General features: G+C 40.4%; 1 protein-coding gene across 3 annotated transcripts in view; it reads right to left on the bottom strand.

The window, feature by feature from the left end:
* Window positions 1-322: 322 nt before the first annotated feature.
* TMEM267 (transmembrane protein 267) overlaps window positions 323-25819 on the bottom strand; it is a 45578-nt gene continuing 20081 nt past the window's right edge. For all 3 annotated transcript variants that reach the window (XM_074931209.1, XM_074931211.1, XM_074931210.1), the window contains exons 4-6: window positions 16347-16422; window positions 4365-4491; window positions 323-3503 (exon numbers count right to left, since the gene is read on the bottom strand). In XM_074931209.1, coding sequence (XP_074787310.1) covers window positions 3341-3503; window positions 4365-4491; window positions 16347-16422 — 366 coding nt within the window. In that variant the 3' untranslated portion in view covers window positions 323-3340. The remainder of the gene's footprint in view (window positions 3504-4364; window positions 4492-16346; window positions 16423-25819) is intronic.

Below are 25819 nucleotides of genomic sequence, written 5' to 3' on the forward strand. Positions count from 1 at the left end.
TTAAATATATGAAACAGCCAGATTATTAAAACCATTTCTTAAAACGTTTAAGAGTGAATTTATTGCAATTTTCAAGAATATTATTTACAGACCTAATCTGGATTTAATTCAGTGGGAACTACCCTTCTAAGTCACTAAAATACTCACTGGGGTCTTCAGACGCAGACAAGTACAGCTTTAGGCACCTAAACCTATTGAAAAGAGAGATTTAGCCAGCATCTTCAGGGAAAACAAAATCATGTGTCGCAATAATCTCTTCCACAAAACAAAATGTTGAGATTACTTTACTAAAAAATAGTATTGATTTTATTTTGTTGCCAAGTACATAATAGCAAAGGTCAAAAATAATGCTCAGGTACAGAGGGAGTGAGGTCACCCAAGTGAAGGTTTGGGAACTGGAAGGTTTTTCTTTTACATATTAGTGTGTCAGGGTTCAGGGATAAATGAAACTGCATCTTTCAAGTGCTGTTTTGATATTTCATACACCAATATCAGGGAATAAAGTTTTTTAGGTTGAATGACTAGTAGTTTTTTCTAATCCAGTTTCCAAAAGAAGGCACAGGAACCCAAACTTGAAACACAGTTGATAGCTGGGAAAAGACTTCTTTCATGTCATAATGTCTCAATTTGATCTGAATCCAGGACAATGTAATACAAGGTAACATATACTCTGCAGAACTAGGAGATGTAAACAAAACCATCAAAGCCTGTCTTTTAAAGTAGGTCCAGTAAATGCAAATATTTCAATAGCATTAGAGCCTTAAAATATTTGTGACATAACAATTACAGCTTTTAAAGCTATAAAAGTACATCTAGATCATACTTTGCTGCTTTTATACAGTATGTGTAAGAGGAGGAACTGCAGGAGTGTTGTAATTTCAAATACAAAGCAGTAATGGTTGAACAGTTACGAATGGTAAGATATGGGGGCCAGGAAAGCTGACGGTACAAAAAGAGGTCACCAGTAGGAAGCAGATACCACTCGCCAAACCAGAGAGAGAGCCTCAGCTGTGCTGTGTTCTTCTTACAGCTGGCAGCAGACAGGTCTGTAAGCCAGCACTGTACGGAGCTTCCCAGCAGCCCATGCCTAAACCAACAGGGACTTACTGTAACAGACGGAGCATCCAGGAGTTCCCACTATTAATGGCAGCACTGCTGTGCTCTCATCTAGAGCAACAGTTTCACTTTTTCTTAGCCATACTGTCACCTTGATTTTAGTTCCTTCTTTCTCTAATCTCCCAAACTTTCCTGACTTGCCTTACCAAGTGGCAATACTTAATGATCCCGTAAGTGAAACAGTCAGATGGTTCACAGGGGTCTCAGACATGCCTGCATCAGCCTGGAAAATTAGTTGTATACACTAATCCTGTGAAGTGCTGAGTATCTTCTCCAGTAGAACAGGCATGGAAATTAGGGTATGCTCCATACTTCAGTCAGTACTCTAGGGTACACTCTATATGCTCACAAGGGCACTGGAAAATCCATGATGAGCTGAGATGCCATCATGAACCCACCCAGAAATCTGTGAGGGTGCCTCATCCTTGAGAGAGAAGCATGAAGGTAAAATCTGGAATCCAGAGCAGAACATGAGGAATAATAGTACTGCAGAAACAGTAAGACACCAATACTGTAGTGTAATATATTTCAGCAGTTTAGCGTTCCTGGTGCTCTGCTGATCTGGGCCCAGGAACACTGGATTCTGTGAAACACCCATTTGCTATATTTGTGTGGTGTCCAGGCAGTGCAGCCTCAGAGTGCAAATGAAACGGTGTAAAAGATGTGCCATTTCAGCTTGCATCATCCAGGGTCACTTCCTCTGCCTGCCCAGCACACTGAACCCAGCATTTGGGAGGAAGAGCTTGTGTGCATGTTCAGAGTCAGAGAGAGCAATCCCAGGTCCTGCTCCTGGCAGAAGGCTTCCTGCATGTCACTGCAGAAGGCATGGAGCTGTGCCAATGTACATGGTGTACACAATATTCCCTAGAAGCTGAAAGAAGAGTTAGATAAGTTGCCTCATGCCTGGTAGGAGGCTGTTGGCTCATCAGAGAAGATAATTATGTTTCTTGTTTTCTCTTACCTGTTTTGGAAGGAGTCAGTTTCTTTCATTAGATATACCTCTGTGGGATTATGCTACCTATTCTCTAGTGATCTTGCTACAGTTCTTCATCTTTATTTTATTTAGGGAACCTATCAGCAGCTGCTTCATCTGCCTTGCTTTCTCCCATGTTCGCGGCATGTAGTTAGGCATAACAATTAAAAAACAAATACAAGAGACAACTATGAGGAGCTGATTTAAGTCAAAAGCAGTGAAAACAAACTAATTACGAGGGGAAAAGGAGGAAGAACAGAATTATACTGCTATATTACGTATTTTTGGCTCACTAAGTAAATATTTAACATATGCATTCTATGGCACTTACTCTTTTTAAGATGTTCCTTTACCTCATTTGCTGCTTCCCATGTATATGTGTCTGAGCAAAAGTGTCTTTGACTATGATGGCTTTGTGGAAATACTAAATTAGTTTGAAGTTTCCAAGGAAGGAGGGAGGGAATTGGAGACTGTGCCACACTTGAGAAGGCAGCGCTGTGCAGGGGGACGGAAGCTATGGAGTGGGTAGTCAGACTTGGTATAATTGTTAATCTTCAGAGAAAGGCCTGATGGACATGTGCAGTCCTCAATGCTAATTACAAGAAGTTCAGCAAAGAGGGTAGGAAGGACCCAACTGAAGGATTTGAACAGAGAATTTAATTAACAAAAGCTTTAGAGATTATCTTTATTGCACAGCTTCAGATGCTACACTTTGAGCCTGAAATGATATGTCATGATAATAACACCTGGGAGCAGAGGTTGTTTGGAACAGGTAAAAGATACATGGTTTTGGCCAACTGAACTAGTATCTAGAAAGGTATCTGTAAAATTATGTAAGAAGAAAAGAAAGATAAATGACTGGAAGAATAGAAGCAAAACAGGCAACAGCACAAAGATGATTGCAGACAAGGAAGAAAAAAGACCATGAATGGGACTGGGAAAATTAAGCAATGAGAAGGAACTGCATACTGGCATGTTAAAATAGAAATAACAGTGGAGGTTGTCAAGAAAGCAGAGTGTGAGAGAGGAGGATTTAAGTCTACCGACAGATCTAGTAGGTACAGCAAGCATTTACTACAAGACGTTTGGCTGGTAATCTGACCAACATAATTCTTGTGTGCAGGTGATGTTTTCTGCCGCTGCTTTCTCTAGCACACAGACATGTGAAAGGTCATTTTAATGCTACAGTCATACATCATTGATGAAGTCTGTTATCTTTGTTCGCAGTGCCATATGCCACAGGTATCTTCATCATGGGGCTTGCTTCATCATGTTCCCGTTTCTTTTCTTTTTAATAATTCTTCTATGCTTCCTACCATGAGGTTTTTTTCTGGGAATCTTGTGCTTCTTCATCCATTTTTTAAATTTTCTAATCCGTGGGCTCACACAGAACTTTCTGCCTTCTATGTAGAGACTGCCAGAGCAAAAATTAGTTGTCAGTTTTAAAGAAAAAATGTAAAACTCCCAATGATCATACTTATCACTCACCTATGAAGACCACAAAGTTCAAATTGGTTAATCCTAAATTACATTTTATACTATCTCTGTTCACTTTTGTCTGGTTTCAAATATGTAAAAATTAGGATCTAAGGATTACGTGATTACACTTGTCTTCCAACATCTGAAAAAAGCTTTACTACTTCAGTGGGTCTGAAAAGAACTGTGCAAACCAGTACAATTCTATGGCAAATAAACAAGTGGACCTATTATTATTATTATTATTATTATTATTATTATTAGTGTTGTTATTGTTACTATTATTGTTGTGGTTATTGTTGTTATTATTCTCATAATCATCATGCAAATGTCTAGAAATAAAATATGTCCAGAACATTGTCTTAAAAATTTATCAATTTAACCCAAACACTGTGATATTGTACCAGCCAAAATAAAAAAAAAAAAAAATTTGAAATAACTTATGTTCAAAAGTAAAGCTAATTTAATGAGTTTAGGCAAAGTTTGCAGAGGATCAATAGTTGGAAAAAACCAGACAAGTCTTAAAGGTACATGAGTCATTCTTCAGTTCTGAAAATAAAGCAAGTGTGAAAGTTAGTGCAGGCTGAATAACAATCAATATTATTACTGGAAAGGAAATTAATTTTTAGCAGTCAGAATTTTAAGTAGCACAAGGAAGGACAGTTCTTAAATCACACACAATCTTGTTTTTAATTGAATTAGTGTTAGCATTCTAAGATTCTACTGGTTTGAATGGTGCCTAGTAGGTTTTAACTTGACAACACCCTTTTCACAATGAACGACCCAAAACATCTCTTACATAACAGCTTCTAGGTGACACAGACCATCCGCTGTCTGGATTTCAAACCTCTCCACTCTTCGGAGAATTCCTTTGGGAATTTCATCTGAAACTTTTGTGCAACAGTTAAAGGCCCCAGGAAACAAAGCTAAAAAGAGTAATAACAATGTTAGAAACAACATAGATATGAAGGGGACAAGTCATAGCTTGATTTCACAAAATCACAGAATAGGTGAGATTGGAAAGGACCTCTGGAGATCATCTGGCCCAAACCCCCTGCTCAGGTAAGGCCACCTGGAGCGACTTGCCCAGGACCATGTCCAGACATCTATTGAATATTTCCTAGATGGAGACTCCACAACATAGCTGGGCAGCCTGCTCCAGTGTTCGACTATCCTCACAGCAAAAAAACCCAAACCAAACATTCTCCTGTGTTCAGACTGAATTTCATGTGTTTTAATTTGTGCTCATTGCCTCTTGTCCTGTCAGTGGGCACTACTGAGAAAAGCCTGGCTCCCTCTTCTTTCACTCTCATCAGGTATGGGAATGATAAGAACACACCTTGAATGAGAACTCCCGTGAGCTGTCTCTTCTCCAGGCTAAACAACCCCAGCACTCTCAGCCTTTCCTCATACCACAAGATGTTACAGTCCCTTCATCATCTTCGTAGTCTTTCACTGGACTCTCTCCAGCAAGTCCATGTCTTTCTTGAATTGGGGATCCCAGAACTGGACCAGCACTACAGATGTGTCCTCACTGGTGCTGAATAGAGGGGAAGGATCCCCTCCCTTGACCCTGTGACCAGTACCCCCTGCTCCCAACCCCTGGTAATGCGATCACCATAATTAATGCCATTTTATAAGGCAAGCAGCCATTCTCTGTGCCTAAGCAAGTCATGTATTCGTTCTCTTTCCCTCATTAAAAGGCCCTGAAGGTCCTGTGAACCAAGTAAACAAACCAAACAGATTTCTTCTTCCCTTCCCTACCAGGCCGTAGCATGTACTGCTGCCTAGTGTTATTTGTCCCAGATGCAGGACTTCCCATTTCCCCTTGTTGAACTTCATGATATTCCTCTCTGCCCATTTCTACAGCCTGTTGAGATCTATCTGTAAGACAGCAAAACCATGAGTGCATCAGCCACTACTCCAAGTTTTTTATCATCTGCAAACTTCCTAAGGGCACATTCTGTCCTATCCAGATTATTAATGAAGATGTTGAACAGCATTGGCCCTCATACTGACCCCTGGGGAACACCACTGGTGACTTGCTTCCAACTGGACTTTATGTTACTGATCACAACCCTCTGGACCTGGTTGTTTGTCCAGTTTTCAGTCCACCTCACTATTCACTCATCTAACCTGTACTTTGACAGCTTCTCCATGATGATATTAGGGCAGACAGTATAAAAGGCTTTACTGAAGTTGAGGTAAACAACATCCACTGCTCTCTTCAACAACAAGCTAGTCACCTCACTGTAGAAGGCTATCAGCTTAGTCAAGCATGATTTCCCCTTGATAAATCCATGCTGACTAGTCCTGATCACCGTCTTGTCCTTCAGATCTTTGGAAATGCTTTCCAGGAGGATTTCCTCCACCAGCTTCCCAGGGACTGAGGTGAGGTTGACCAGTCTATAGTTCCCTGGATACTCCCTCTTGCCCTTCTTGAAGATAGGAGTTATATTTGCTCTTCTCCAGTGTTGAGGAACCTCTCCCAGTCACCATGACTGCCCAGAGATAAATGACAGTGGCCTCACAGTGACATCAGCCAGCCACCACTCGTGGGTGGTGCATCTCATCTGTCCATGTGGCCTTATGTAGGTCCAGTTTTTAAAGTGCTCCCTAATTTGGTCCTCCTCCACTGATGATAAGTCTTCTTTGATCCAGACTTTTCCTCTGGTCTCAGGGACCTGGGATTCTCAAAGGCCAGTTTGAATGGTAAAGAACAAGGCAAAGAAGGTGTTGAGTACCTCAGCCTTATCCATGTCATTTGTCATCAGTTGCTCTGCTGAATTCAGCAGTGGGTTCACATATTCCCTTCTCTTTTTTTTTTTTTTTTTCTACTTATGTATTTGTAGCATTCCTTCTTGTCGCATGTCACATTCTTTGATAGATTCAACTGTAGCTTAGCCTGGGCTTTCCTAACCACATTCCTGCATGATCAGACAGCAACTCTATATACCACCTGGGCACTTGCTTCCACCCCTTTGTTCCACACTTTGGTGCTATGTTCAGGTTTAGTTAGGAGCTCTGTGCTCATCCATGCAGGCATCCTGACACTTTGCTTGGTTTTCTGTTTGCTGGGACAGACTTTTCTAGAGCTTGGAGAAGGTGATCCTTCAATATTAGCCAGCTGCCCTCTTCTCTCCAGGGTCATATGCCATGGATTCTTCCAAGCAGGTCTCTGAAGAGGTTGTAAAACTAATCTTGTGAAATCCAGGGCTATGATCTTGCTTTTTGCCCTGATCTTCTAGGGTCCTGAACTCCGCCATCTTATGGACACTGCAGCCAATGCTGCCTCTGACTTTCATGTCCCTGACCAGTTCTTCCTTGTTTGCAAGTATCTGGTCCAACTGAGCACTTTTTCTTGTTGGTTCCTTGACTGTGTTGGAAGATGTCATCAATGCACTTAAGAAATCTTGTAGATTGCTTGAGCACTGCTGTATCATCCTTACAGCAAATATCAGGGTAAAGTTCCCCAGAAGGACCAGGGCCTGTGAACTTGAGGCTTTTTCCAGCTGTTTGAAGAAGGCCTCATCTACTTCTTCCTGTTTAGGAGGTCTATAGCAGAAACCCACTACAATGTCACCCATGTTGGTCTGCCCAATAATCCTGACCCTTAAGCTCTCAGTTGGCTTACCATCCACCCCCAGACAGAGCTCCATGCATTCTTGCCACTCTCTTGCATAAAGGGCAACTCCCTCTCCTCGCCTTCCAGCATGTTTTTCCTAAAATCTCATATCCCTCCATTGCAGCACACCAATTACATGAGCCATACCACCATGGCTCCATGATCCCAGTGAGGTCCTAGCCCTGTACCTGCAGACAGACTTCTGACTCCTGCTGCACTCCCATGCTGCACACCCTAGTGGAAGAGCATTTCAGAGAGTTGCCAAGGGTAAGTTATCTTTACAGGTTATGAAATGAGATACCATTCTCTCAGCTTCTCCCACAAGACAGATGGATGTTTTCGTTGCTTAAAGAACAGTTTCTTCCACCTCTCCTTGTGCACACATATGTAAAGACTTGTTACAGTAAAATAAAGATTTTAAAAAATATTTAAGGTTTTATTTAGGAAAAAAGATCACCAACGTTAATGACACAGGGAGCATCAGGAGTATAATTTAAAAGCTCTGCCTTGTGAGGTTGAATCAGGTCCATTATCTTGTCTTTGAAATTATTAATGCTGTTGCTGAGTTTTGTGTTTTCTTTTGCCCCAAGGGCTCTCATGGCTGAATGTATCTCCACTAGGGAATGATCTCCTACAGATCTTTCCCTGCTTGCTAATGCCATCTCGAAAACAAAAAGTCACTGAACCTTAAAAAGCAGATCATAATTCACGATTTTTTGGATGACAAATACTAACATTTTGGTGTTTGATTTTTTACTGCTTTAGCACAGAAATAGATCTTCTGAAAGTGATTCCCTCCATTAGCTCAAGGCCAAGCAAAGCTATGTGGCTCAGGGATGTATCTAGGGTGTGAGGGTCTCAGGATCAAACCCATGCTTCGGAGTGAGCACAGCAAGGACCCTTGTGTCCCAGGCCATGAACTAATCTGGGAGAAGTGGGGGGAAAGTCTTCTTCCTACTTGTTTTGATTCTTCCTGCTTTTTTTCTTCCTAGCCCACAAATCATGCTGTTTCTTAAGTAATCATTTAACCTTGGAGCTCAAGAGTCATAGAGCAAGAAAAAAAGAAGCAGGAGAAAACAATTTCAGTTCCTGTAAACAGGAGGTAAGAAATCTGCTTAAAAATTTTCCTGTGAGCAAGAAGATTGTGTGCTTTGTTCTTTAGAAGAGTGCTCACTGAGCGCTGGAATAACAGATGCCAGCAAAGCTGTAGCAGTGAGTTTAAGCAGCTGGAAATGTAACAAGAGTTGCCAAAGACCTCTATCCACTGCAGATTACAGGGGACTTTCATACCTGTGGGGCTGCTGACAGAACTGGGATTTCACAGTCGGAAAGGAAGGGGCAAGAAAGCAGCTGGCCTAGTAGTTGCCTCCTCAGCAACCCAGAGAGGACTATAAATGATCATATGCAGCAGAAGGAATAATTAAGTGATTGTTACCTGTTTTACTTCTCTGCTGTCCTTTGCTCTTCTCTCTTCAACAGCATGCTGCTTGTAAAGCCAATGAATTGTTTGCAAATGGGAATTCAGCTCACTGAGCACCACTAAGTTTAATCTTTTCTGAGGGCTCAAGACAGCATTGGTGACACTGAAGTATGAACTTTTGTTGATTGTTGCTGGCAGAAGGATTATGTGGGATAAAAACTCAAGGAAGAGTAGTTATACTTTGAACTCTATGTGAGGTTGCCAGCCATGATTTTTGGAAAGGTCTGGTTCTGTGTTTCTTTGGGGTACAGTAAACTAAAATACTTGGCACAGTCAGCACAGCCAGTCTCCTGTGGAATGGATATTACAGGAGGTCTAAGGGTCAACCAGCTGTCTCCTGAACTCTTCCTCACCTGGTTTCTCCAGTGCCTGGCTACCATCTCTTGCCCTCATCCCACTTTATGCACTTGCTTTGATCCTCAGATCTGAACCATCTGTATTGTACATTATGGTTGTCATGGTTTAACCACAGTGAGCAACTAAGCACCACGTAGCCACTCGCTCACTCCCCCCCCTCCCAGTGGGATGGAGAGGTGAATCAAAAAAAGAGTAAAACTCACAGGTTGAGATAAGAACAGTTTAATAACTAAAATAAAATTAAATATAATAATAATAAATATAACAACAATATTTGTAATGAAAAGGAATACAACAAAAACAGAGAGAAAACCCAGGAAAGATGTGTGATGCACAGTGCAGTTACTAACCACGCACTGACCGATGCCCAGCGAGTCCCTGAGCAGCAGCTGGCACCTCCTGGCCAACATTCCCCAGTTTCTGTACTGAGTGTGACATCCTGTGGTATGGAATATCCCTTTGCCTAGTTTGGGTCAGCTGTCCTGGCCATGCTTGCTTGCTGGCAGAGAATGGGAAACTGAAAAATCCTTACCTTAGGATACGCACTACTTAGCAACAACTAAAACATCAGTGTGTTATCAACATTATCTCACACTAAATCCAAAATACAGCACTGTACCAGCTACTAGGAAGAAAATTAACTCTATCCCAGACAAAACCAGGACAATACTGCAATATAGAACACTACACAGCACTAGGCTAGCAATTTGTATGATTTATAACTGAAAATTAAGGAATTAATATTGTTGTATTTTTATAGATTTATAAGGAAAAATATACACAAACTCATATAAGGAAAATAAAGCAAAATTCTTGACACCTCCACATTTATGAGTATCTCATTGGCCACTCGTGACAGACTGCCATTTTGTGAGAAACTTAGCTAGCAGGAACTGCATCTTCTAGAAACTTGTTTTTAATTGCAGCTTTAGATACTACTTTTAGAACTAGAGTGGCAGCTTTAGAGTGAGTTCAATTACCTGATGGTCACTTAGTCTTTGAATTGGAGCATTAAGCCACTGCAATCTAATTCAGGCAGCTATACAAAAATCTGTGCTTCTCAATATGAGAACGTGCAACAGACTGCACGTGAAACTGGTGAATACACCAACGGAAAGCAAATGGAAATTTTGTGTAAAATGTGAATGAGGCAGTGCTTGTGTTCTTGCTAAAGAGACAGAAGCTTTTCTTAAGGAGATTGAAAGCCTGCTGGTAACTTTTTATCTGAGGTGTGTGCCTGAGGAGGCTGTCTTGGTTTCATAGGTTTGTATGGGTGTTTGCCTTGAGGAATTCTGATCTGCACTCTATTTTTCATGAAAAAAAAACTGTCACTTTTTTGTTGTTGTTGTTCTGTGCATGAAAGTACAGCTACAATATGGGAAAAATAATTATCTTTGAATCACAGATGAATACATTGTATCAGGGTCTTTTTGTCAGATAACATGAAAGTGTCATCAGCAATTTTGTGCTGACAGAGACACTTGTGATAACTGGTAGCTTTTTACACGGGAGGCAGTTTTAAAAGCGATTTTTAAATTTTTTTTTTCCTCCTGAGTCTAAAGAATGATCAGGGCAGTGAGCCAAGGAATTCCTGTACTTCTCCAGAGCCTCAGGAGAGGGGATGCTGCTTTCCTGGAGCACTGAGCCATCCTGCAGCTCCATTGCCCAGGCCATTATTACTGTAATTATGCTCTAATCCCACAAGTGGGAAGGAACCAGGAGGTAATAAGCAAAGCTAATGATTTCAGCCCAACCCAATACCATACATTTTCCATGGTTTCAGCAATTAGATTAGGCTTATTAGTAATCATTGGTCTAAACTGTGGTTAAAAGGAAAGAACTGTGGTTTTCCACAAGGATGTTGGCATGGCCTTTCATGTGCCATTTATCACTCAGAGATATTTTTTCTGTGCTGCCATGTCATTTGGCTCAATGGCGCAATCAGAAATCCACAGCTACTTACACCAGAATTATTTAGATCTGTTTTCTGACACTGAGCCTCTAACCAAAAAGCTGAAGTAGCTGCTGAAAGGACCAAGAAGCTTAGAGATGGATCTTGCAACAGGTCCACCCAGGGATTGCTCGGTCATTATTTCAGAATGTGATATTATCTGTTTTGGTGCTTTTTGCCTGGAAAGTCTCACCAGGGGAAGACCTATTTTAAAGGTTTTGTTTGATATTTTTGAGTGGCATCTAAATACTTCAGTCATTCAGAAAACCCCACTGGAGCAAGTTAAGCACCATTGCAGAGGGCAAGCAAGATATTAACTGGAAAAATACCTTCACTCACCCCACCTTCTCTCTCAGAGATGACTAAAAAGGACCTCCTTTTCAGATGCACGTGACTTGTGGAATATAATACTGCCAATCTTTTAATTATACTGGATTTATTTAGCATGCTATGTATAGCTTTATAAATTTCAGAAGAAGTGGAGAGAAAAGAAAGCTTTTCCTTTCTACTGTGAATAAGCTGTTTAGCACATTTGAAAAAAACCTGCTTGATTCTTTTCTTTAATAAAAAGAAAATTCCTGAAATGCTGAATTATTTTGAAACAGTGCTTGTTGTTCAAGGAATGTAGCACAAGAACTTAATTTAAATTTCCCACGGTGGTTTGTTTTCTTGGAAGCCTGTCAAATCTTGGTGGCACAGTAGTCAGTCAATTTCTTAGGGCTGAAAGGATCAAAAGATCTAGGCAACTAGAGATTATTGTTTTCACCTGCATTCAGCTAGACCTGTTAGAAGCTCTTTTAAGTAAAATGTTGCTCCTAAATGGAAAAGATCCCCAAAGTCTGTGAGACTTGATGAGTTTGAATTGATGTAATTGGAGTGCTAGAGATGAAGCACAGCAAAAACAGCAGCTCTGATGGAAAAAGAACTCCATGAGTACTGGTCATTATATCTGTCTTTACACTTCTGTTGGTAAGTATCAAGTCTCTGACTGCCAGAAGTTTCTTTTTCTATTTCTTATCTCTACCTGGTCAAACTCAGTCCACAGAAACTTTTCTTATTCTTTCTGCTTTGCTTTTTTCATCATCATTCTCAAACCTGAGAGCCACATGTTAAACAGCTGAGAAAGGCCATGTCATGTAGGGTTCAGGAGAGAAGTATTAAAAGCAGTTATTGCTGCCTACTCAGTTTCTGGGGCAAAAAAGAACATTGCCCTCCTTCTTCAGTTTCAAGCTGATATTCTTAGATTTGTCTACCTAGTTAGGAAAACTGTCAGGCCTGATGAAGAGCCCTCCTATGGCATACAGTGGGAGTGCCCCATGGCTGTTCTGCTGCTCTCCGCCTGCAGTTCTTAGGCAGGTAGGACTGGGTTAGTGTCTCAATATGGATAGGGCAGACCACTGGCGAGGAGAAACACAGCAGCCAGGTTTCAGCCAGGCTCTTCTTTAGAAAATTTAATACAGCAGGCTAGGTCTTTGCCTCATGAAGTGGGGCCAGGTGGAGAATGTAGAGAAGAACGCAAATAGCTGGTGAGTGATAGACCCATTGTGTTCCCCACCCCTGTGCTTGCTCTTAACTATGCTTGGTTTCATTTTGGCCTCTTGAGTAAACATGATCAGAAAAGCTGAGCTCTAGGTGTGAACAGCGGGAAAGGCATTTCTGGTCCTTGTCTCCATTTCTCTCTGCACCAGCTGCCTTAGGCAGGCCTTGTGCACCTCTTTTCTTGACAGGTTTCACTCCAGCAGTTAGTGTTTTGACCAGGTCTTTGGTGGTCCCTCCTGAATCCTGCTGGCAGCACAGAGGAGGCTGTCAGTACTGCTGATAGAGAACTTAGCTGGCCTTCTTCAACTGGATGTGACCCATGGACTGCTGAGTGAAAGGCCATGGTGCATATGTTCTTCTATGTAACCAAAAAACTAGAAGGACGGCTTTTGCACTTACACAAACTAAGGGAGCCTAGCAGCGATGCGTATATTTATTAAGCAGAAAGGGATCCCCCAACATACTGTGTGGTCTAAGGAACAGATTCTGTTGCACAGTGAGATCCATAAACCTGGGGCACTTTCTATATATATGCTGAAATATGAGACCTGCTGCTAATGTGTGTCAAGTTCACCATGAACAGATTCAGCTTGCACCAGTTGCACAACTTTGGCACACCTGGGGCTATTAGCAGCAGGCATTAGTGTTTCCTAACGCAATTCTTTTGTGGTAACAAAGTAGGCTTTGTACCTCTGGGAAAAAAAAAAAAACAAACAACCAACTTTGCATTGATTAATGGGATTAATGTCTCGCTTAGTCAGAACATGATATGTACTGAAATGCTCTGGTCTCAATACAGCCATTTCGATAGACAGGTTTCAGCTGTTAATCCAGTGTTGGCTTATGAACAGAGAATCCTTGACAGAAATTTACTATCATATCACCTACCCTTTATATTAATTACTGTAAGGCAGCTCAGTACTCATTTGCTCATGAATCTGCCAAAAAATGTTCCTCTCATCTAAACCAAATTTGAAGCTATTTTAAGAGTTCAGTACCTCAAATTAGGTCTTTTAATCTTAACCTAAAGCAAGTCAAAACCTGTATCGTTATGCAGAAGGCTCTTATCCTGGTTGGCAGGTGAACAAAGCAGGATGCTAGAATCTTTGGCAAATGTAGTATAGCTGTACTCTCTAAAAACAAGGAGAGCTGGAGATGAGAGGGGAAGTCATATGCTGAAAAAATGCTCTAATGCACCCTACTATTTTGACTGCACGGTAATACACCCAGTTAAAGCATAATTCTGAGAAAGAGATAAACAAAAGACAGAAGGAATTCTAAGCTACACCTGCTGAAGTGGTGGAAATAACCATAAATAAAGTATAAATCATAATATATAAATATATAAATCATACTACATAATTTTGTGGCCAAGAATAAATACAAAGTAAGTTACGCAGTGATGCTTTTCCTGTTCTGCTATGAGGACTGCTGTTACTATGGACATTTTGAAGGCTGGAAGGCTGTCTGAAGATGGACAGATGGGCATATCATATAGGTCATGATTTTCAAATGGGTCTTCGTCCATCAAATCACTATCAGTTTGCAAGCTGTCTGTACCCATACAACATTCCTGATGCTCTGGGCAACAGAGCATCAAGGACATGCAGCCTGCAAACTGGCAAAACAGCATGTAATATCGATGTGGTCAGACAAACAATAGTATCCAATGCATTATCAGAAGGTGAAATTTCTGCTATTTCTAGCAAGAAAAAAGCACATAGTGTCTTGCACATTAAGATGGAAAAAGAAGTCATGTGAACATACATCTGTTTTTTTCTATAAAGCAACACAATTTGATAAGAGGGAACCCATCTCCCACACTGTGCAGATCACCCTCTCTCTGACCAGACCAGCATTACTGAAATAACTTTACTAGGATAACTCTGGCTAACTCCTTCAGGAAGACCCAGACAGTCTTATTTAGTTGTTATTCCTACCCTGTAGCATTCAACACTTGTTTTGGATGCTTTTACTATATAGGAATTAACAAATTTTTCTCTTCATCTCTTCAAGATGAAATACATGTAGGAGCTTCTGAAACAGAACTTCTGGCTTCTCAAATTGAAATTCAAACCAACCACCTTTGAGGTAAGTTCCCTTACTGAACCTGCTCCATACTGTGTCATGCAGTGCTGCCCACTTCAGTGCAGGTGTGACAGCATCTGGCACTATGTAAATCCCTGGCACTGTTATGGGATGATGGAAGACTACCTTTTTTTTTTTTTTTTTCCCAAGTAAAACTGCAAAAAGTTCTTTTGAATTACATTATATAAAAAAAAAACCCATCCCTTTCATGCTCTTTAAAATAAACTTGATCTCATTTTCTGGCACTGCCTGGCAGGGCCATGTTCCTGCCTGTGGTTGGGTGTAATTCTGGCCACCAGATGGCTTGCCTGGCTTCTGTCAACCAATTCACATCCACAAGCAAAGGAAACTTTTGAAAGTTTGCATGTACCAGCCCAGATCTTAGTTGTGTATCTGTACAGTAACCCTGAAATAAAGGGATGCATAATGGCCAGACTAAGAAGCCTAAACCTAGTTAGGTTAACCCAAAATCTAATTCAGATCAGGGTAGGGTGTGCCAGTACCCAGATAGCTACATTCAGTTCTGCCCATTTTTACTCTGGGTTCTGCCGTTTGAATATTGTTGCTATGCATGTTTGCATGAGGAAAGTTAGGTGGTAAAGTTATTTTTTCCTGTGCCAGATGGTTCAGTATAAAAGAGTGTCTTCTAAGAGTCTCCTAAGAGAACCTTTACTTTGACCTGTACATGCACATGCCAGTTCTATTGTGCAAGACCTTGCTGAGTGGCCAGATCATAAACCTAATGGAAAAGAACTTGCAGAGTCTTTCCCACACCAGCAAGTGCAGTGCCCATTTTAATAGGATAAAATTTATAGACAGATTTTGCTTACATGTTGTCTAAACCCTCTAGGAACTCCACAATTCCTGCTCCTACTGAAGCCAGTGGAGCTTGAGAAAGGAATATCTCAAAGGCTGAAGTGCTCCAAAATTTGAGTTATCTTCCCTGTGAACACAGTTTATTTTACAATAGAAAACTACAAAGAAAAACTATTAATTTAAGTGCAGCACTGGCTAATTTGTTTTGAAAAATTTTAAATTTTGATGAAAATGCAAGAAGCCAAAAGCAAATGTTATTAGATCTCCCAAATCCTTGAGACATGCTGCACCAAATGCAGAGCAAAGCTGCATGCAAACCCACTTTTCTGCTGAAAGAAATCAGTTACATGAAGTTTGGCATAAAAAGCTTTTTAAATCTTTGCCACCCAGGGTGATTTAACTTTAAAGAAAAAAGACCAAGTGATTTTCTAAATATATTTCCTCTCAAGAAGCTTGGAAAGGAGGAAACTGCAGCTGAACTGGAGAGATCCTTCTAAACAAATAGTGAAATTTTATTAGGTCTTCCCACTGGAAATCACTTCTTTAAAGGTCTTATGCCTTCAGCTACAATGTTCTTGATAATGTTTGCTATGACAAATAACCCACTTGGCTTTTCCTTGCTTAAGCCATTTTACAGAATCATAAACTCCCCAGATTTGTTGTGGAAACATTGAGGAAATGATAAAGTGAAGACCTGACTCCCCTGAAAAAAATGCCAATTGTTCCGTGCAGTTTAAGATACCAGGTTTCATTTTTGTAACCTTCCCATGCTATAGCACAGACCCCTAAGCTATCATCTGCGGTCCTGTACGGATCTGCAAAGGTTCAAGCAGACACAATTCCAGGTAGACACCCTTTGGGTCTTTTTTGCTTTTACTTTTAGAAGATTAAAGTATATAAATAGATAAAGTGCAATTTTACTTACTCTCAGACGTCTGACTAACTGCGACTGCTAGAATAGCCAATACAGTGACCAAGTTCACATCCATTTCTCCTAGTACCTGTGGGAGCACAGCCACGGAGCAGACGGTGAGCTGCAGGAAATAACATCTGACCCTACCCCCTGGCTGCTGAGGATGAACGTGACTCAAAGCCCCACCCTGAGCAGTAAGTCGACGTCGGCTGTGTCCTGTGTGGCACTATGGACTTCAGCAGGATTCCTCTTCTCACCTGTAGGCACATGGCTAAGTGTTTTGCCAGATGGGAAAATAGGCTATTTTTCACATACTACCCCCAGATCATACTGCCTTTATGGCTGGATCCTCCCAGCCCTCCTCGTTAATAAGGCTTTTCAACAATAGAAATGCCAAGGGTAGAAATACTTCAGAAACAAATATTTGCAGGATTAAGGCGGAGGAAGAAAACCTCTCTGCTATTGGGTACCATCTCTGTGAAAGCTAAACATGCAACGTCATAGGCCGAATCTGCTGTAGTATAAACAGGCACAATCTCAAGAAGACCCTAGCCTTGCACTAGCTTTGCATTTGACCTATGTGTTTTCAGCCTGTAAAAACCCTGAGCAAGGGCTGTGTTATTTAGTGCATCTTACTCTCTTACTCCCTTTTTGGCCACTGGTAATGCCAGAGTGGAGAGACACTGGCACAGGTTTCCCAGAGCAGCTGTGGCTGCCCCCTCCCTGGCAGTGTTCCAGGCCAGGCTGGACGGGGCTTTGGGCAACCTGGGCTAGTGGAAGGTGTCCCTGCCCATGGCAGGGGGGGTGGGACTGGATGATCTTTAAGGTCCCTTCCAACCCAAACCATCCTATGATTTGGGGGCTGATAATTTCTGTAACGCTTCTGTGAGTGGCATCGGAAAGGTCTTTTTCTGACTCATGCAGGCAATGGGCAAAAAAGTATCTGGGGAAAATAACTCCTCTAATTTCCTGCTACATTTGAGATACTAGTTGAAATCTTCTAAAAACCAGAAAGATTACTGTGCGGTCTCTGTCGGAATTGAACACTATGGCTGTATGGGTAGCAAGCAGTTCTCATATTTTGCTGTACTCCACCACTGCCACGGAAGTGCAAGCTACCTGAGTTGACCTTTTCCAGGGCTGAATGAGAAAAGTCAGTCTGGGAAGTCCCTAGACTGTTCAACCAAGCTCATCTTTGCTTCAGCTCATTACAGACATTCTTACCATTCTCAAATTTCTAGAACGCAAGGTAGAAGAAATTGCTAACCTCAAGAACTTTAATCTATACTTACACTGTCCCAACACCAGTTTTGCAAGTTCATCTAATAATAAATTAATATAGTGCAATCAAACTTTCTGGCTATCACAGTTCTACTTCATAGCTCTTGGTTCCTGCTTGACACAGTTATCTACCTGGATAAGAGAATGAGGCAAATGCAGAGTATTACACTTTCAAATGAAAGTTTACTGTTAAGAGGAGAAAGTGTAGTTGATAATGATGTGTTCTGTTTAAAGTATGATTTCAGGGAAATCACTTATGTTTAAATCAACAAACTGATTCATTGTCACCATTTAATTACAGTGAAAAAACTGTGTTATAAAAACTACCATGGCCCAAACTAAGACAGATCACACCACCTTTATTAACATGAACTTAGATAAGGACAAGACTATTAGCAGAATTAAAGTCCTTCCAAGTAGCACAAAGAGGAATAAACTAGATTAAATGAAATACAGTGAGACAGGTGTTTCTGGAGTAACATGTTAAAGAAACAGCTTCAGTCAGTATTACATTTTGTATTCCAGTGTCTGCTTGACAATGCAAGACAGGGTGCTTTATGTCCTTGCAGATAATTAACCATTTTGTTCTGACCTATGCTTCACATGAGGTCTCCAGATACAGTTTTAAAGGCCTGATACAGGTCTCAAAAATCCCACCATGGTAAGATTATGGAGTATGGGGAGCTGTAGCAGTGTTGGATTGGGGAAGAACCAAAGCACTCCACCTTTTTAAGACCGGTTCCTACAGTGACAAGTCCAAAGTGTTCCCAGGTGGTTGCTCAGACACACAGACATGCAGTGTTCTCAAAAATGCAGAGTAAATACAGATATCTGCAGGTATTTATTTCTCTGTTGCTGGCAACAAACTACAGCATACTAAAAAAACCTTACTTCTTCAGTCATGTTACTTAGTCTGAACTCAAGTTTTACATATTTCCCTCAGAGTTCACGGTGTCATTTATAGGTCCAAAACAAAGTAAGTATCTACCTCAATAGGAAAGCACAGCAAAGAAACTAGGATTATGTCAGACCCGGAACATGCTTTCCACTTTATGGAGGCTATATAATATGTCAGCAATTTAAAATGCTAAATGTATTAGAACAGAACAAAATGTAAACTGAGGAAACAAGTCTGTTTTATGAGATTGAGAAATTAAAACTAAAAATAAAGCCAGGGAACAATGGTAAGCATTGTGCTATGGCTCCACACAAAGGTGCAGACAGCCATTCGTCTTACAAAGGAAGAACAAGTTAGCCAGAAATTATTTTCCAAGAATTGCATTGACATAGTTGACAATGGCATTAGTTACAAGTACAGCTAAAGGAAAGTGAAGAGTTTTATTGACATATTGACTTGGATTGCATTCAAAGCTCAAATGAAAGTGCAAACCTGCACACAGAAAGTGTTGCAAATGAGAAGGCAGCTCTTCTTCTACCCTGAGAAACAAAGCAAGTGCTTGTTTTAATCCTTTTTGAAGTTCTACCTTTTCCTTGTAAACGTAGGACTGCTGGGAAGGCTAAAACTCACAGCTCTTTTAATCAGAGCAATCAATTTTTGAGCAGAGGTTAATGATTGTAACTTCTATGTTAATATGCATTGTAATATAATGCCTTCAGTTATATATACCTTTTTCCAGTTACTCAAGAAGAGGCAAGAAAAAGCTGTCCTTCTTTAACCCACCTGTTGCCCTCTGTCTTCTTTTGCAACAGGAGTGCTGAATAATGAAGAAGACGACTAAACCCACCAACTCTGTTAAAGCAGGATAATTCATGTTAAAACAACTGGATCATTACTGTCTCCAGCAAGACTTAATCTGATGAAGGCTTCTGACATACTGATAGATGCAACAGGCTTATTTGTTACTTCAATTTTCCTATTACTCTGTAAATGATCATAATAATCAACTCACAATAATAATTTTATTTTTCTAAACTAGCTTAAATCATAAATGGACAGAGGACATAATTTACAGTTATACTTTGGACTTGATAGGAATGTCTCCCATTGTTTGTGTGGATGTCAAAATCCCAAACTGTGACCTCTTCAGATGTTCCCCATTTTAGACTGCATCAGCTGGCCCTGTGCCTATCATAAACCCCCGGACTTTAAAATTCTCTGCCTAACTCTCATTTAGCTTTCTGCACACCAGAAATTTATGTGCATAGTTTCGTGCGGGGGGGGGGTGGGGGTGGGGAAGCACCCAGAAGAAAAATATGAGCTGTGAACATTTTAAATGTTTAATGTACTTGGTGAGGAGCAAGCCAGCCAGATTCAGTCCTTTGCTTGAGTGAGAGAGTATAAATACACTCACTTCTCAGGAAAATTTCCCCAACAGCCAGCTAGGGCTTCAGGGCAATCTATCATACATTCAGCACTACATCTCATTGATACATAAAGCAGAGAAGAAACTTGAGGAGTGACTGGAGTGCCCATTGCCCTCCCATCAGGTGAACGTCCCCACGAACAGACAATGCTCTCATGCTTCTGCTGTGCTCAGACTCCCCAAGAATCCTTCACTCTCTGCTGCAGAGTTGCAGCCCTTGCAGGAGGAACTGAAAGGCTTGTGCCAGCCTGTGCCATAGCCTGGCACTTAGGCCACGGACTTCCCAATCCCTGATCATTAAATTATGATACAATAGGATGGCAGTTGAGTTCTTTGGAAGAATGCAAATTTTTGTCATGAAGAAGAGGTTTTGGGCTTTACACACCAAGAAGACAAAGTTGCTAGCTCTGTCTGCCAAAATTGCAGAGAAATACCTAGTATTTTCTTCTGAAGCAGCTGCCTCCATAGACACACACATACACACAGAGGATTTCAGCTCTTACTGTAGCAGTAGTTGTCATCACTGGAAACAGCACAGAGAAAGCCCTTACCACTAGCATACAGCAAAAGGGATTGTTCCTCACAGGGCAGCACTTAGGACACCAAACCACAAAGAGGAGGAGAAGATGCTGTGGCACAGATGCTAACAGAGAGAAGCAGCTGACTGGCATTCAGAAGAGAAGTGAAAATCTTTCTGAAGTGAGAACTAAGGGAAAGTTGAGGCTGATAAAGTTTTGTGACTCCATTCCTCTGTGAAAGCAAGAAACAGGCACAGCAGGGAAAATGGACATGAAAATGTTGCAGGCTAGAGAATGAGAGGCAGACACTCAGAAATGCATCCCTGAAGGAGCAAGGGGTACCACCTGATAGATAGCTATGTTAGGATCATGTTGCAAATGATGAACTGTTCTGTAAAGTCATCCCTGAGCAGAGCCCCAGTATTCACCTCAGGAACTTTCTTCAGGACTGACAACATCATTGCTGGGGAACTGGAAAGCTTAGCTTCCAATGGCATGTTCCCAGCATTTGAAACAGACAAATTCTAACCCTTTCTGTATCTAATATATTTAAAAGTTGACACAGTATTTTGCAGCTTTAGAAAAGGACTTAGCTGATTAAGTGTGCAAGAGGAGAAACTGAAGATCCTTCCCTTCTCCATCTCTATTTAAAAAAAAAATAATCATCATTTAGAGGACCACAAGAGGTGTGCTGAGAGGATCTGCAGGTGCTGAAGAGAAAGAATGACAGATGTTTTCCATAGCTGCCTGGCTCAGGAGAAAACCTGATGCTGAGATGCACAAGTAGAAAATAAGTACATTGGGATTTGTGTTTTTCAATTGAACAAAGACTAGTAACTCTGCATGCTTTCTTATTATTTAAAAATTTTCTTCACTATATAACTTAGGCATTCTTGCAAACCAAGATGTGATGTTTACATCAGTTGTCCAGAGCCTCTTCCCAACTCTGCCTTGCAAAAGACTTCTCAAGACAAAGCTGAGTACTTTGCTGAGACCAGGTTCCCCTAAATTTTGGGATTTTTTTTTTTTTCCTAGGCCTTAACTGACTTTTTGAATGAGCAAGTGAGACTGTTACTTGGATTCCAAAAGGGAAAAAGCAAAATGGGGGATGAACAGAAGGTCTATGCATAAACATATCATCAGTGAAAGCTCATGCCCTACAGAGATAATATCTGACTACACAGATGAGTGGTCTGGTTCAGCATGATGCTTTGTTTCCAACCTGCTTCTCCCAAGTCTTAAAAAGCCTGAAGCTGGTTTTCAGGACAACATGTATTCTAAGCATCTATTCTGATCTCCTTATCTTTTATAAGCCAACATTATATGTACAGGGGGATAACAAAAAGTGACAAATGTTCAATGGAAACTCGTTAAATCAAGTTTTAAAAAACACCAGTTGGTGTTCTTTCCTACCAACATAAATAAATACACAAATGTTCTGGTCTTACAATTCATCTGAAAACATGTTTATGGTCACAAGAGAATTACGCAGGGACAAGTGCAAACATAACCACTGCACAAGGTTATACTAACACAAGGCTGTGTGGAGTACATGCAGCACATTACATCAATCCATGAGGATCAACAGCCCTGCACCAGTTTTACAGGGAACTATGTGATTCTCACTCTTTCCTGATTTGGGTCAGTTTGACTGTTACAGTGGCTTGTGAAGTCATTATTAACCCTGAACTATGATCTCTTGCAGCCCTTGTTTATACCAGGAAATTAACTTCTTTCTTATAACACCATCAGGCCCACATGTAACATTTTTGTTATTTAGCTAGCACAGAGATTTTTTTACAACTTCATATGATCTCACATCTGCCAGGTAACAGGTAGTCCCCTCACAACTCTGAGGCTATAACGTATATTCAGTTTTCACTCTCAGAGTTGAATTCATACTTACTTTATGCCCAGTGTAGGTATGGAAGCTGGGGAAGAGGAATAAGAGCTTCAAGACTTATTTTATGCTTCTCATAACCTGGGCTAAGAAATAAAAGGGTGGCTCTAATGAAGGATCTTTCCTTTCTGAACAGGCCCTGTGGCCCACTGACCACAAAAGAAGAGTGGTGTGTTTTCACCTCAGGTCCTTGCACAAGTTTCCTATCAATGTCCATCACGCTTCAGGAGCTGCCAGGTAGCTTGGCAGAAGTGGGGAAACTCATGATGTAAGGACTGTTCATCCAGAACAGCTTCTTCCCTAAGTCTTTCTGATTTTTTTAGACCTTTTTCCCCAGAAGGGCACAAAAGAACTTCAGTATACAACTCAGTCATGTGTTATGATGACACATAGTAGGCAGGACAGCAGCTGGGCTAATTTCTACTGCCTCATTTATAGAAAATGTGATATGCTCTGCTTTTGAAAAAGGCCATACTTTACCAAAAATGGGAGACATACATAGCAAATTTCTGAACAGTAAAATGATGCATGAATTGGATATAGATCCTCCCTGTCCTCCTCCATGATGTCACTGTCTGTGGAAAACCTACTTAAGAAGTTTTTTAAAGGATAATTAAAAAAAAAAAGTGTGGGGCTAGCCTTGGCAGCATTGTTTTTGGAATACATGATTTTCAAAAGTTCAAGGGGTATGGGAAATGCCAACGTTTGGAAAAAATATGTACTAATTTGCATGTATTATTTCTAATTTGCATTTATAAAATGTTACTTGAAGCTAAACAAGATCAAAATCACTTCGTCTATTTTCATATTTTTATAGTTAAATGTTATCTACACGATATAAACTACATTATTTATATTGTAAGACTACTTGGGCAGGGACTGTCTTACTGTTACACAACAGCTAACATAATGAGTGACTGAAACCTTCCTGCATTACCCAGAACAAATAAATTATTAATAAGAATGTTGTTAATAATATGCCTGCTTCTACAGTTCTCACTCATTAATACCAGGAAGGGCTTTGGTTGCTGGATTTGGCTCGCTTTTCTTTTGAATGCGTCTTAAAGTAATGTGATCACCAAATAGTCCTCATTTGCAATAAAGGTTACACCATGAAACTTGCACAGTGAACCAAGCTCATCTCTCAGCCGCAGACGGAGGCTGCAAAGATGTAGCAGAGTAAAACTGGATCCAGGAAAATACACAGCAACAAATTTGCACTCAAATCCCTTAAATCATGTTAACCACTTGAAACTGAGTAGATAAATATGCCATTTTGTTTCATGCCATCTACATCCAGGTACCACTGTAAGTTGCCAGTTAACAATGGGACACCCTGACTTGTCCACTCCTTCAGGGATCCAGTCTTTGGGCTGCAACAAAACCCAAACAGGAATGAGAGACAAATCTTTGCAGTAAGTGCTGGCTCTCCTTCCCAGGGTTTTTCTGTGCCCTCCAGAGGACATTACAAACACTTGCTGCCATAATCTCTTTCACTGTCTTTTTTTCAAATTATCCAATGGTCTCCAGTCTGTCAAATACTCGGATCTAAGGCCTGCACATTTGTGTTTATTGACTAACCTGGGACAGGGAGGTAATTTACTTTGGCAAGTGAATTTGGTGTCTAAGTTCCTCATCCCTGTTTCAAACCCTATTTCCTGGCACTGGAAAGTTGTTTGCAATAACCTGCTCTCTTTTTGTAGTTTTAAAACCCAAACTATTTCATCACTTTAAGTCAGCTAACAGGAAATGACTGATATATATCATTTAATCATGAAACTCTTGAGCTAGTAATTACAGAGTTTGAAACAAGCTCCTCTCTAGAGCAGTCTTCTTCTTGAAAAAACTACATTTCATCATTCCATCCTAACATTCCGCAGTCAGCTTTACTTGTTCAGCTTTGAAGAATTTATCTTTGAACACACCTATCTGGCCCAGCTTACCCATTTGTTCACGTAAGACAATAAAACTTTTTTTTTTTTTTTTTTCCTGTAAATGAATTAGGGACCTTATGAGATTGGGTAACGCTTATAAAGCACTTTGGAGATAAATGTGAAATGCTACCATGAGGAGAGTCATGAAGACAGGAATACTAGAGCAAAGAAAAGTGGCAGTTAAGAAGTCCTAATTTGATAAATTATGAAGGGATATAACATTCAACAGCATTAAAATATATTTTATGCATGTCACAGAACACCTCTGTTCAACTGTTTTGATTTTGAAAGCCTAGCAGTTGCTTCCTCCAGAAGGTGGGTAAATCATTTTCTCTCTTTTGTGTACCTCTGCAAGTCCTTTCCTTCTCCATGAAGTAGGCAATTTAATTATTTTAAAAGACCTGCAAGTGTGGGTTACTTTGGGATAGAAAGTAAGCAGAAATAGCAAATACCCTTTGTAAACATAACAGAGAGTGTTTTCAAACAATGTCTTCAACACAAAGTATTCTGCTGATTTTTTTTTTCAAGTCTGGATATAGTACAAACTTGGAAAATTTTAGTAGAAGCTGTTCTCATTACACAGAGAAAAATCAATGTTTTTTACCTCTGTAGATATAATTATGTTGGTGTGCCAAATCAGCTGGAATCTCAACTGAAAACTAAAGCTTTTATCTCTGTCAATAAAGTAACTCCTGCCAGGGAAGCTGGAGTGATAGCCTGCATAAGGAAATATGACTAGTGCCAGGGAAGTAACGTGTTCCCTACCTTTAATCAATACTACTCCTTTTGAGAGATGCTCTCCCCGCATTGGTATCACATACCATCAACAACTCAGGAACAGAGCATTTTGCTCATGTAACTCACCTTCACCAGTGCACTTGAAACCTTTCATCTTTCATGTAAGCTTAGAGTATGTGTACACTATGTGGCAATGCGAACGAACTCACTAAAAGGCCAGTCCTTCTGCAAGCTAGGGAGGTAGAATAACCAGATGAAGAAAAAAGCAGAGCAAAGCAACTCTGTCTTCAATGCTTTGTTTTTCAATAGCCTGTTTTATGACATCAAGTACTTTCTTCCAGAGGAGATGCATCTACAGCCTGTTGTATAAGCAGTTTGGATGAAATGCTCAGTGTATGCCTAGTCCAAAGCATTTTCCACCTTTTATTGTATACCTTTTGCAACTATAATAAGTGAATGCGTGTGAACACGTGCCAAAAGCAAAAAAGTTGTATTCAACTTTTCCAAACCTTTGTATCTGTTCACTACAAATAGGGAAAATGCTCACACTCTTGATGACAACACTGTCTTTTTTGCAGAGCTAATCCAGGCAACAAAGAACCAAAGAAATGTGCCAACATTCATCTCTTTGAAAGAGACAGCAAAAATATACTTTCTTGTAAATCTAGTCACAGCCAAACTGGTTTTCTTATCTGAAACAAGTTTTAAAGAAATTTGATCATTCAACAAGACTTTCAGTAGCAGAAATTAATTAGGAAAAAACCTTTTTTTGAAAGGATTTTCTTTTTAA

The sequence above is a fragment of the Athene noctua genome, chromosome Z (assembly GCF_965140245.1).
Source record: "Athene noctua chromosome Z, bAthNoc1.hap1.1, whole genome shotgun sequence".
Lineage (NCBI taxonomy): Eukaryota > Metazoa > Chordata > Aves > Strigiformes > Strigidae > Athene > Athene noctua.